Here is a 13,537-nt window from a genome sequence, read left to right on the forward strand (position 1 = left end):
TATACTCTTTGTTGTGTGTCTTTGTGCGTCCTTGCAACCCTAATTCCAATTGTGAGGTGTACTTCAAAAAGCACAACAAGTTTTTGACGAGATCCTAGTCTAGGTTATTATCTCTTAAACTGTACTTATTGCAATGTATATGCAACATGGGCAATGCAAGGAAGTTTTGGTGAATTTTAATGGATGCAAATCTAATAATTATCTCTAACTGCAATTGCCTATGAATGCATGCTAAAGGGTGTTTCATGTTTGGCATACTGTAGGGTGTTGACATGGGCAAACAATTTCACAATCAAATTAATAGTGATGGGCTACTGGAAAACAATAGTGTGCGTGGTGGAGGTTAGATTGCCGAGGTGTGACAAGTGGAAGACTTAATTATTCTCCCTAATTGTTAAACCACAAACGACTTCTGAAGGCATCGGAGTGGGATAGACTGACCGGGTAGGACATAACACTAGTTTTCTTAGAGAACATTCAGACTGCACATAAGAACACAAAGCACAAGAGCGTGCGGTTGAAGTGGCGTATTGCCACTCGTCCAAAATGTGAGAGGGGATTTCTGGACCCTGTCTATCATTTTGGCCAATGGGTTGACCATGTGCTTGCTACTATTCCGTGGCTTGGCCGTGTGCAGTTTAACCGGGCCTTCATACCACAAATGTCACTAGTGGACAAGCCTCGGCTCTAAATCAACAACACTGCGATGTAATGACGAGGCGCACGCACTGCACGCTTTTACTATGAGCACGCACCTGGCAAAGCGCGCGCGTCGTTTCTCAGCTTCTGTTGACTCGATGCGGAATTCGTGTACACAGCTATGGCGAGCTCCCCACAGTGTATGCTCTTTTCTTCTCTTTCAGCATTTCTCTGGTCTGACCTTACTCGTGAATCGGTGCTTTCTTTTGACATGCTGTAGCATCACCTTCACCGTCTTGGGGTGGCCGGCTCGGCATGCTCATTCTGCACCTTCTCTATGTGGCTGTTTTGTTTGCTGTGAACTCGGAACTCAGGCAATCAGTATTACAACATCCATGGTATGTGTCACAATGAGAGAGAGAGAGAGAGAGAGAGAGAGAGAGAGAGAGAGAGAGAGAGAGAGTTAGTTTATCAACTCATGAATCCAACCATCCTTGCCAAGGGTAATGGGAGCATCAACAAGTATTTACTGACGAGAGCAAACATATAAATTTCATTTGGATTTTTCTACTTTAACTCCGGATTTGAAAGTGTATATCTGCAACGTTGCTTATTGCATGAAGCAAGTGATGGTGGATTGAAACTTACCATGATTGAATCTTAAACACCACAAGTCGTTGTATGGGTATGAAGAATGGCCCTTGCTATCATGTGCACACAAGGTTTGCTATCATGTGTGTATGGGATTTGTTGCTATCAAGAACACACAGCTCAGGAGATGTCATAACATGGTTTGTCTATTTTCAAGTCCCTACTAAAAGCTATGCCTTAGTGTACTTCTTTTTTTAAGTGATTCCTCTTACAACCACCATTGAATCTAAAAGTCATCTACTCTCTATTGTTTCTTGATCGTGAGATCTTCATTATCATGTTGTTACGTGTGCATTACATTGGAGCCACGTGGACAAGCTACTGTTGCATGTCAACGTGAGTCTTAGTTAGCTTAGGATCTAGCGTGGCACCTTGTGAGCCTCTAGAAGGATGTGCATGATCAGGCAAGTCATAGTTGCATACCCTCACTTGCACGATACAATCACTTAAACATATGAACAATTACTTAAGTCATTTATTAATCAGTGACTTTGACATGACATTTATAAAAAATAGGTAGGACAAATGGCAAAAAATCATATAAAAGAGTCACTTGGCCTTTAGTTTTTAGGAGATAGGAACCCTAGTACCCGTTGGGGCATGCATCGCCCACAACACCCCAGCACCTAGTGTTTCCATCGCTAACACCCCATCATTATTAGTGTTTTGCATCAGATATAGCCTAGCGTTTTTAGCATCATCCTCTAGCATTTTTGCAAATCATTAGCATGAAGTACTTAGTATTCAGCATTTCAACATTAGCATCAGCATTTTGCATTAGATATAGCCTAGTGTTTTGCATTACCATCATGCGCCAACGGTTTCTGCAAATTATTAACACGAAGCACTCGGTATTCAGCATTTGTGCAAGTAATTTAGAGCAACTACTTGCTTAGGCAACAAAGCAAGGAGGCCCTTGAGGGTGGTTGGGACTGGACATGTGGTTTCATTTCTTGTAAGGTGCAGCGGAATAAATGTTGTATTTTCTCAAGATTAGTAGTGATCTTTACTGCTCAAGGTTCCTTTTAGTTCTTAGGGAAAGAGAGAGCTTTCCGTCCGTAGAGTGCCGTGGTCACGAACAAAATGAATGGATTGTGCGTGCAAGTGAATGAGACTGAGATAAGGAGAGAGAAGAGATACGACACCAGGAGGTTGTAAAACCGTCCTCCGAAGGCCCCACTCTTGTCGGCGAGAGTGGTCTACTTGATTGCACAAATGCGTACAATGCTAATGCAATGGATTGATGCAATGGGAACTATGTCGGTGAAGACGATGAAGATTTCAGGGCTGAAATAGAGACTTCTTTATCTGCTGTCCGCAAAGGGGCAAAGCTGAAGAACTGTGCCACTTTCGGGGCTGAATTGGCTGTTTTTTTTCCTCTGCTGTATATGGCTGAATTGGACTGCTTCGTCGACTGAAATCCTGAGTGAAAAACGCTGTGGAAACCCTACTCCTTTCGGCTCCTTTAAGCTGCATTTTTGGTGTTGACAACCTGGCTGAAAACGCTACCACAGCAGGGGTATTAGACTGAAAAACGCTGCCCAATGGAGGTTCAAAAACGTTGCAAAGGCTGGTACAAAAACGCTGCAAAAGCTGGTCCTTAACGATCCCAAAAACGCTGGCTGATACTGATTGCTGGCTGGCGTTAGTACTTCTTGAGGGCTGCTGCCAGGGAATGATGGAAACGCCAGGCTTGAGGGTGGAGGGATGGCAATGCTGATCCTGGAAACGCCAAGGGAAGGGAGGGCCTCACCAAGGGATTGGAGAGGGTCTTGCTGAGAGAGGGTGGGACACGTGTTACTTGGGGAAGCCTGCTATGTCTGTGCTCATCTGCCAATTTGTGCTAACTTGGGTTTGCTTATAAATTAACTTACCGAATTTGCCCTACTGAGAACCCAACAAAAGTCACTTAATAAATAAGTGAAAAATGTCAAAAATAGGAAAAAATGGGATAAAGTCATCTGAAATATCCCCAAACTGACTCTGATGGAATCTGATGGAAATGCTTATGCTTATGCTTATGCAACCAGAGGATATGCATCTACTCTAAGTGACTGGGCATGCACGGTCTATGAATAGACTCACAAAAGTGCCAGATCACTTCTAATCTAACTTGACTGTACTTGACGGAAACCCTGTTATGGTGTAGCTTGTCCACGGACACATAGGGTTGGGATGTGTTACGTGACATTTCTCTTCCCTCTCTCTCTCTCTCTCTCTCTCTCTCTCTCTCTCTCTCTCTCTGCCTCTCCCTTTCATTGCGTTTAGTTTCTCTCAAGTGAAGTAAAGTAGCCTTGTGTTTGTGCGAAGGACTAGATCTGAGTTAAAATCCTTAAACGCTTCAACTGCACTTGACACATGTATATACAAGTGTCTCCATGCAAAATGGAGGGATCATAAGTCTCTATTACTTTGAGTGAAGAATACAAGAGGTAAGTTTAGTGAGCTGAGTTTGGGATGCATGGTTAATTAACAAGATCCTCATATTTTGTACTTAACAGACTTAGTTTTAGTAACAATGTGGAGTTATTTTGTTAATAACTTATTCCTTTTTCTACTCTTTAAAGGTCACGTGGTTTGGTAGGCAATCTCATATTTTGTACTTAACATAATTTGTTTTAGTAACATGTAGAGTTTTGCTGAGAAAAGAATCCTTTTCTATTGTTTGAAGGTCATGTGTTTCAGTGTATGTGGTGGGGTGTGTGTGTGTTGGAGCCTAGAGGCCACTATTTGCAGGGTTTGCAGCTCCCTCTTTTATTAAGTGCCGCTTCTTGCTGCTATTTTATCAGGTTGTGGGGATTGTTTTTCTGTGGGGCAGCCTGGGTATTATAGATGGCCCACCTCCAGATCACATGCACCCCTCTGGACAAGAATAGCTTGGGGTGACAAAACACTTTCTCCCACATAAGCTGCATTTTTTGGTTCTCTTTGTAGACAAGATCACACTCTCTTGCCTCCCTCATTTTGACTTGGCTTGTGCTTGTGAGAGTCTTTGCATCATGCATTCTAACATGGTATCAAAGCTCAGGGAAGCTGATGTTGAGGGTGTAATGGAAGGCTGATTTTCAGCGAGGGCGGCTGCATTTTTCTAGCATTGGAGAGACATTGCTGGCAGGAGGAAGTGTAGAGGAGCTCAATAGTTAAGGGAGCAGAAGGATCTGGCTATTGCTTCTCTTGTTTGAGTTTTCATCTTCTGGGTTAATGTCGAGGTTATTGTTAGTGAGGGCTTCTTTGTGCCTATGTGCCGCCCCTTTGAGGATACTTGGTTATGTGAGATCTTGCGTGCTTTTGCCACGATTAATAGGGCACCGTATTATTGGGCCGATACTTCACATTGGGAGTGGTTCGCATCTTATGATGCCACGAGAAAGGGCTTGTTGAGATTAGGTGATTAGTCATGCGAAGTTGTCCGTGCGAGAGAAGTCCATTTGTCATTTCCTCATGGTTCTTCACTGGTGTTGAAAGATGTTAAACATGTATACATGTTTTTAGAGAGCTTGATCTCGATGACTGTCGGGCGCATCGGAATTGAAATGGTGAAGATCTAGGTTTTACACTTCCACAAATATTTACGTATTTCCTTGTGTTAATGATTGCTTTTAGTTTGAATGATGGTTCTTTTTATTTCCCTGAAGAGAGGGAACGAGAGAGAGGTAGAGATGTGTAAGGAGAGAGAGAGAGAGAGAGAGAGAGAGAGAGAGAGAGAGAGAGAGAGAGAGAGAGAGAGAGAGAGAGAGAAAAGAGGAGAATGACGCCCAATGGGCTCCCAACCAACCCTCTCAAATGCCGCCCACATCGTTGCCAATGTGGTATTTGCTTTTGATTGCATAAATGGAATGTACACACATGAAATACCTCAAGTGCAGACTCTACTGACTCGAATGGGGAATGTCGCCGCAATAACTCTTCAAGTTAAGCACCTCCTGGGCTGATTTGATGCAATTTTGTATCCGTTTCGATGAGGGGTTGTTGATGGCCACCAAGGAGTAGATCTGGGGCTGATTTGCACTTGCGATGTGAGAGGAATGAAGGGCTGAAAACACAGATCTTGACGATGCTGATGATGAGCAACAATGGGAGCACTCCATGCAGTGAGGGAATGGCCGAGAGGCTCAATGGGCTGCTCAAGTACCGGACTGCAACCGGAAACTAGCAAAAGTAGATCCGAGTCTTTTTTAGCGAGGAAGATGAGCTGAAATTTGAAAACGTTGGCTGCACTATCTCCCAAAAGGCTAGGGCTGATTTGAAGCAGAGAGGAGAGTGCTAGTTGTCAATAATGAGATTGCTAGCTGGGGGCCTCCCTTTATAGAGCAAAATTGGGCTTAAGATCTTGTGAAGGCTTAGGTAGGGCAAAACTAGAAGACAGTTATAAAAATAAATCACTAAAATGATTTATTAAGATACTTGACTTCGGCAAAGTTTTCTAGGTGAAACTGTCACACATCTGCCCAACCAAGAATCCGATTGACGTGGGAAATAGCTCGTCAGATTCCTCTATCTAAAACTACATGCACGTCATACTAGATGATCACCGTAGTGTAGTAACATCTACCAAAACGCTTGTACAATCCATTTATGCAAGAGGGTTCTAAAACTGAGAACCTAATCTAATGGACTCGTCCGGACATGCAGGTCCTGTAAACAGGCTCACAAAATTGTTGGTACTATTCCTCCTAGGATTCTAGATAACAATAGGTGGAAAAGTGGCTCTGGAAGGCGCAAAACACCTACATCCTGAAAATGCTATACTGTGCAAGAGAGGGTATGCAACTATGACTGGCTTGGGCATGCACGTCTTGCTAGAGGCTCACAAAGGTGCCAGGCTAGGTCCTAAGCTAAGACTGAGGCTAGATTGTAGCAGAAGCATGTCCATGTAGCACAAGAAGAGAGAGAGAGAGAGAGAGAGAGAGAGAGAGAGAGAGAGAGAGAGAGAGAGAGAGAGAGAGAGAGAGAGAGAGAGAGAGAGAGAGAGAGAGAGAGAGAGAGAGAGAATATCCAAGTAAAATATCTTTCCCAGAGCTGCTACCGCAGTTTTGGCTGCCAAACATGTTGAGGTAGATGGGTTCTATCTTTGGCATACCATTCGTACGCTTTGCGCAGATCCAAACATATATGACATCACTAAAGGTGGCTACTATCTCTTCCACAGTGTTTCCAGATACCATCACTTTTGAGTGGAAAGGGGTGTTGCACTTGCAGAGGATTGTGGTTACGGTGTCGGGGTTAATGGGTTCGCGAGGTGAGCCGGGTCAGCACCGGGTTGCTCGTTGTGGGAAATAAGAGAGACAAGATGCACAACACAAGGCAAAAGACTCTGGCGACACTTTAAATGCTTAAAAATTGACAATCGGAATGTTTTAAGTTGCTAATGATTAGCCAAAGTGGAATTCGAATACAAATGGTTGCTGGGTATTGAGGTAACGTGAGCAAGGCGAGGAGAGGAGCTTGGCGCTTGGGAGCACGGCTTGGTGAAAGGAACGTAGAAGGAGTCTGCTTGCTGAAGAAGACGGAGCAAGGCTTGGCGGTGAAGGAGGAGAGGAGCTTGGCGCTTGGGAGCTTGGCTTGGTGAAAGGAACGTAGAAGGAGTCGGCTTGGCGACGAAGGCGGAGTAAGGCTTGGCGGTGAAGGAGGAGCACGAGAGGTGGAAGTTTGATCTCGGCAAGGGTAATCTTGGGGAAGAGGAGCTCAATGCTCTCTCGCAGTCTCTCTCTTTCTCTCTCTTAAAGAATGCAAGAACTAAGGTGGTCTCTCTCTCTCGTCCTCGACCTCAACCTCGACCAAGGTGTGCAAGGATAAGCGGCAAAGGTAACGAGGGAAGGAGAAGGTGGGGAATAGCTTGAGAAGAAGAAGAAGGGGCTCAGGATCTCTTGCTCTCGACATTCAAATAAGAAGAGAAAAGCGAATGAGTGAAAGGTATTGAGCAGAAGAAGGTAAGCAAGAAAGAAAGATTGAAGCGGCTTGGCGAAGGCGGAAGTTGGCAAGACGAGGAAGGGGAAACGGAACAGTGGGTAACGGGGCTCGGCTTGGGTAACAAGTCGGAGCTCGGCAAGAGTCAGAGCTCGGCAAGAAAAGGAGTAGTAAGGCAAGAAGGTGAGAGGATAACCTCTCTCTACTCTATTTGGGAAATACAAGCACGCCAGGCAGGGATTTTTTGCAAGATGCTTCCTTCCTAATTAGCTTCAAAAGGCTCTAATGGCAGGCATAAGTGGAAAATTTGCAGTCCTCGTCTAATTTGAGAGCATTAAACTCTCTTGATGCTTTCCTGTATTTAAGTCACCGTCCTTATGTGGTCCCTTTTCATAGGCATGACATATTGCACGTTGAGCACGATTCACTCATGAATGAGCACAGATGTATGCGGATGATTCATGAAAAGATGAAATGTTTGTACCCAAGGAATTCAAATTACATGTCTCTTCCTTGGCATGACACAGTTTCAGAAAGAGCACAAGAAAGATTGAGCATCAAGCATAGGCATTTCCATTGTGTTTTGCCACAGTTGATTGATTTAGATCAGAAAGTCAAGATTCGATCTCATTGTTTGCGTGTGTTTGATGAACGGTTTGGCACTCCGTCTCTATGTTCATGTGCATTGCATGCACAGTTTTTTCAAAGGAATAGTATTTTTCCAGTCACTTTACATGGAATGGGTATGTTCATATTTTTGTGTTGGAAGTGGTTTCAAGAATTTTCAGCCTCGGAGATTCTTGAAGAAGGAAGAAGCATGACTATCGACCAAGTTGACGCATTGAAGGAGCCACATAAGACTTTTTGTCTTTTTCGGCGCGGCCCAAAGAAGCAAGCGTTGCAGACCTTTATGAAGTTCAAGTATCGCACGACCTAGCATCAGAGTGGGCCGACGAAGAGTCCTTTCCAGGATTCCAGACGCTGTTGGCGATTTCCCTCGACGCCATACAGTTCGGTACCAGTACCTCACTTTGAAAAGGAGGGGATGCCACGTGCACATCTAACCCTATGTGTACGTGGACAAGCTACTTCATGACATGGGTTCAGTTCAGTTCAGTCAATCTAGAATAGGAAGTGATCTGGCACCTTTGCGAGTCTGTTCGCAGTCCTTGCATGTCCATACACTTAGATTAGATGCATATCCTCTGGTTGCACACAGCATGATCATCAGATTTCCATCAGAACCCATGAGGAGCATTTTTAGAGTGCATAGACCTATTTTCCCTATTTTTGACATTTTTCACTTATTAATTTTAAGTGACTTTTGTTGGGAACTAGGTAGGGTAAATTTGATAAGCTTGTATATAAGAAACCCTAGCGCTAGCACTTTCTAACAGAAGAGGCAGCAAGAGCACCTTTGCTCAACATGCACCTTCTCAGCAGAACCCCCCCAGGACCAACCTAGCATTTTTGCCAAGCAGAGACCTAGCGTTTTTCATCCAGAGCAAAAGCCATCGTTTTTGCACTTGCAGATTCTCCGCGACAGTAGAACAACAAAGCAGCCTAGCATTTTGCATTTGCAAGACAACCGGCGACAGCAGAACCAACAAAAGCCCTAGCGTTTTTGTAAGGAGACAGAATTCAGCCTAGCGTTTTTGGATAAGCCTGGACCTCAGCGTTTTGCAGTGTTGTCAAGAAGGACCAATGTTCTTAGTTTTTAGCAGTCAGAATCCGCAGTAGAACCCCCGAACCTTTCAGATTACACCTCCCGATCCTCACCGCACCGTCAGATCCCACAAAGTTCGCAATTTCAGCCCGGAAAACGCAGATTTCAGCATCTGCGTTTTCAGCTCGTCGTCGTCGTCATCGACATCATCACCGACATAGAGTCAGAATTCAGCAGATAAAGATTTGCAGATTTCAGCCCTTAGCGTTTTCAAATTTCAGTCCGTCTCGTCGTCGTCTTCATCGTCGTTGACATCATCGACAAGTTCAAGCATTGTAGAGATTTGTGCAATCATAAGTAGACCGCTCTTGCCATAGAGAGTGGGGCCTTCGGAGGAGGGTTTGACAACATTCTGGTGTCGTATTCTTCTCTCTCTATCTCTCAGTCTCAGCATCTTTATTCACAGTGTCATTCACTTCGTTTGTGATCATTTGCACTCTCTCACTATAGGAATGGAAGGCTCTCCCTTCCGTAAGTAAAAGGAACCTTGAGCACAGTTCGGAGCACTCATCTTGAGCAAAGTTCAACATTCACTTCCGCTGTACCTTACATTATTATTCTCTTTGAGGTGTAACCATGCCGACTTCTCAGGACAGAGAAGGTCAATCAAATGATGCCTTTACTCTTAGCAAGGAGCAAATGGCCACACTTTCCACAAGCCTTGCATCACTTCACACTCGCTTGGATAAGATGTAGACGCAAAACACTTCTCGAGGTCGTCCTATTGCTTCTCGGACTAATGTTGCTACTCCACCACCTTCTCCTGAAGCTTCAGTGGACGAACAAAACGAACCAGATCCAACTGATGAGGTAGACAATCACGAACTTCAATTACTTTATAAAATTTTTAATGCTGCACAGAAGAAGAAGCTTGATGTTAAACCTAATGGTTGCTGCGACAAGCGCATGCTAGAATAATGGCTATTCAAAATGGAGGTCTACTTGCCCAACATGGACTTAGTAGAGAGTAAAAAAGTTGCACTTGCTAGTTCTCTGCTCAAGGACACAACATTTCTTTGGTGGCGACGACAGGTTGTTGATGGTAAACACACACCTTCTTGGGATAAATGCTGGCGTGCTATTCGCAAGGCGTTCGAACCTGCCAATGCAGATTTTCATGCCCAGTCCTCTCTTCGCCGCCTGAGCTAGACAAGTTCTTTGGCTGCGTACATCATAGAGTTTCAGAGACTAACTCTGGAGATACAGAATCTCGGCCCCTCTGATAAACTACACAGTTTCAATGACGGGCTTGAACCAACCCTGAAGGACGATGACGGCTTGAACCAACCCTGAAGGACGATGTGCACAAGTACAACCCTACCACTTTGGATGCCGCAATTGCCTATATGGAGCATCTTGGCGATAATTGGGGCCCTACATAGAATTTTCTCCTTGGTGACAGATCTTCAAATAACGCTCGCTTTTCACAGCGCGATCGTAGAGAAAGCTATAGCCAAAGTCAACAACAACAATCTCAGTTCGGACAACAAGCAACGGAGCCTTATTCAACTTCAAGGTTCTATTCTCAAGATCGACAATCTCAAAGCAGATCTTCTTCCAATGTTCCTCTACTTGATCGTGGTAAAGGACGCGATTTTTCTCAAGATCGGCATTCCAATACTCAGCAAGGCTCTTCGTCAAATGTTTCTTCGATTTTAGAGGAGGATGGATTATGTACAATTTGCGGTGGTGACCATAGGGTATCAATGACGCAAGAAACCAAATCTGTCTGATTTGAAAAGAAATTCCAATGCGGAAACATCATCGAATTTTGAACAACCAGCTTTTGCTAAGGATAAAGGAAAATCTGTGGTCAATACATTCATGTCTTGGCAGATACGACTATTCTTATGAAGCATGCTCAATGCGATTCTTCAATTATGGAGCCTCTCACAAAGCAAGTTTTGAGCCTTCTTGGAACTCTCAATTACCTCCATCAATGTTTTGGTGGACAGTGGATGCTCAAATAATTTTGTCAGCACTCGGATAGTTCGACAGCTTGGCTTGCCAACTCAGATGACATCTCACTTATATGATGTGGAATTAGCAGATGGTTCAATTTTAACTTGTGATGAGACAGTTCGATAGTTGCAGTTCGATATTTAAAATTATGTAGATTAAATCGGATTTCGAAGTCATGCCTTTATCTTACTACGACATGATTCTTGGTCAGCATTGGTTATTTCAATATGATCCAACAATTAGCTTTTGAGGACATACTATTAATTTGTTCAAAGATGGACGTGAAGTGATTTTACACGGGCTTTATCATGTGGAACGAGTGATTCAAGCCTCACGTGTACAAATCGAACGACATGATACAGTGGATTATGTGTCACAAACTGGTGACATTTCAGGCCCCCAGACACACACCATGCGGCAAGAAATGCCACCTGGCAGCAGGCTCTGGAAAACGCGCCGACAGGCTGATGTGGTAGTGACCTCCGTAATTTCCGTTGGCATGCTGACGTGGCAGCGTACGGATTTTCGAAAATTACGTTGTTGCTTTTGGTTGGTTGAATTAGCGTTGGCAAGCTTTTGGGACAGTTTGCTTTATTTTTAAAAGCTTTTGGAGTTAAACTTTTGGGCTCTGCTTTTGGGCATCCCTTGTAAGAAGAAATAAGCCTCAAGGACTCACTTCTCTGGGCATCTGGACGCAGAGACTGAGAGTGAGCACCCATGGGCTCTTGTACTTTGCACATAGATTCATATAAAAAGCAATATCGAAAGGGGCGCCAATATTTGGGACCAATACCTCTTGGCATGAAACTACGCCGGGCCGTGTCGTCTTTTGTGAACCGTTTTAAAGTGAATCTCTGCTGTGTCGCGGTAGAATCTTGACTTGGGGTGTCCAAGTTTGTTACAGTGGTATTAGAGCGCGGCCGATTTCTCTTCTACCGGGAAATCCGATCCTATTCTCGCGACACTTATGGTTGTCAACAAGAATCAGTCGACTTCTTCTGCATCTGCTAACGGGGAGGAGATCACAAAGAAGATTCAACCGAATTAACAGAGAAAGAGTACGGGCAACCTCGGCCTACTCAGTACGAACTTCAAGAGATGGAACGTCGAGAGCAGGTTGACGAGCGCACAAAGCAGATGATTAAATTTGCGGAGGACCCTTAGTTTGCAATTTTTGTCTCAGCAATCCATCACTGAAGTGCACACTCAGTGGCAGAAAGCCACCGAACCACCCATCAAACCGGCAATCAAGGAACCTCCTTCTCCGAGGATGTTTACAGAAAAAGAACTATAGGAGGTGGTTCAGACTCAGATTAGTCAGCTTTTGGATGCGAACAATTAATCCAAAAAGCAAGTGAAAAAGCGCAAGAAGGGGACTGACTACCTTGGTTATTTGGGCCGTCAATCTTCTTTTGCATCCGCAAGAAAGCAGAAGAGGCGTGTATTCTAGGTGCCACCATCATGGACAAAGAACTAATGTAGCTAGATAAAGATTAGGAATTTCTAGACAATAAGGAGCATAAAAATAAATTCATTGTAGATGTGTTGTCAGTTAGTAAATTTGCTATTTGCGATTAGTTTTTTCGAAGAGTGTGACAGAAAAGAGTTATCAAAATGTAGATACTCTGGAATCTAAAATTAGGTGTTCTTTAAACTTGCAGTCCTTCAACAAGATATTGCGGCTGACAAAGTTTTACTCGAGATTTTTGGTATAGAGGATGCTAATGCCATTGACCCTACTGAGAAAGATTCTATCAATGGAGCGGCTTTTTCCAAAGCTTAGCATGAGGTATTATGGCCCTTTCCAAATAAAAGAAAAGCTAAATGATGTCTCCTTTAGACTGAAGCTGCTCGATACTTGTAAGTTTCACAATGTTTCACAAACTGGTGACGTGGCAGAGCCACACGGACAAATACACACACATGTAGATGTGGTGACGTGGACAAATAGTACGGACTGTCCACAAACTACGCTGACAAATGATGACGTGGCAAACTGTACGTCAACATCGGATGTTATGTTGACAGGTGCCACGTGGCAGCAATATGAATTTTCGTAAATTGCGATGACAGGGTGACGTGGCAGCAGTAAGGATTTCAGTAAATTGTGCTGGCTGCTTTTTGGGCAGTTTTGGAATCAAAAGCTTTTCGGGTACTTATTTGTCTTTAAGTTTGAAGCTTTTGGAATTTTTGCTTTTAAGTCTAACTTGATTTTGAGGCTCTGCTTTTGGCATCCCTTGTAAGAATAAAAGAGCCCTAAGGGTCTCACTTCTCAGAGCATCTGGACGCAGAGTCTGAGAGCAGAGGACCGTGCGGGAGTTGTACTTTGCTCAAAGATTAATATAAAAGAAATACCGAAACGGGCGCCAGTCTTTGGGGCCAATCTCTCTGGGCATGGAACTACGCCGGGCCGTGTCGACCAAATTGAACTGTGATTTTAAAGTTGTGAAGTATTTTAAGTGATTCTCTCTCGTGTCGCGACAGATTCTAGACTTGGGGTGCCCAAGTTTGTTACAGTGGCATCAAGCGTCTGCTTTTCTCAAAGCATACCGGTCCTATCAAATTGCAGACAGGGCACTCTTGGAATATGTTATTCGAGGTATATTTGAAATCTTGGGGTCTTGACCTCAGACTTATTAGCCACTCCACCCT

The 13,537-nt window shown here is 44.0% G+C and overlaps 1 protein-coding gene across 5 annotated transcripts in view; it reads left to right on the forward strand.

Annotated features, from left to right (window-relative positions):
- The first annotated feature begins 653 nt into the window (after nucleotides 1–653).
- Nucleotides 654–13,537, forward strand: part of LOC147430914 (protein S-acyltransferase 10-like) — a 70,909-nt gene continuing 58,025 nt past the window's right edge. For 2 of the 5 annotated variants that reach the window (XM_086493458.1, XM_086493459.1), the window contains exons 1-2: nucleotides 654–839; nucleotides 920–1,037. In XM_086493458.1, the coding sequence (XP_086349584.1) occupies nucleotides 821–839; nucleotides 920–1,037 (137 nt within the window). In that variant the 5' untranslated portion in view covers nucleotides 654–820. The remainder of the gene's footprint in view (nucleotides 840–919; nucleotides 1,038–13,537) is intronic. The other 3 variants (XM_086493456.1, XM_086493457.1, XM_086493460.1) reach the window with 2 other exon arrangements.

Source organism: Adiantum capillus-veneris, chromosome 21 (assembly GCF_014529385.1).
Source record: "Adiantum capillus-veneris isolate H3 chromosome 21, ASM1452938v2, whole genome shotgun sequence".
NCBI lineage: Eukaryota > Viridiplantae > Streptophyta > Polypodiopsida > Polypodiales > Pteridaceae > Adiantum > Adiantum capillus-veneris.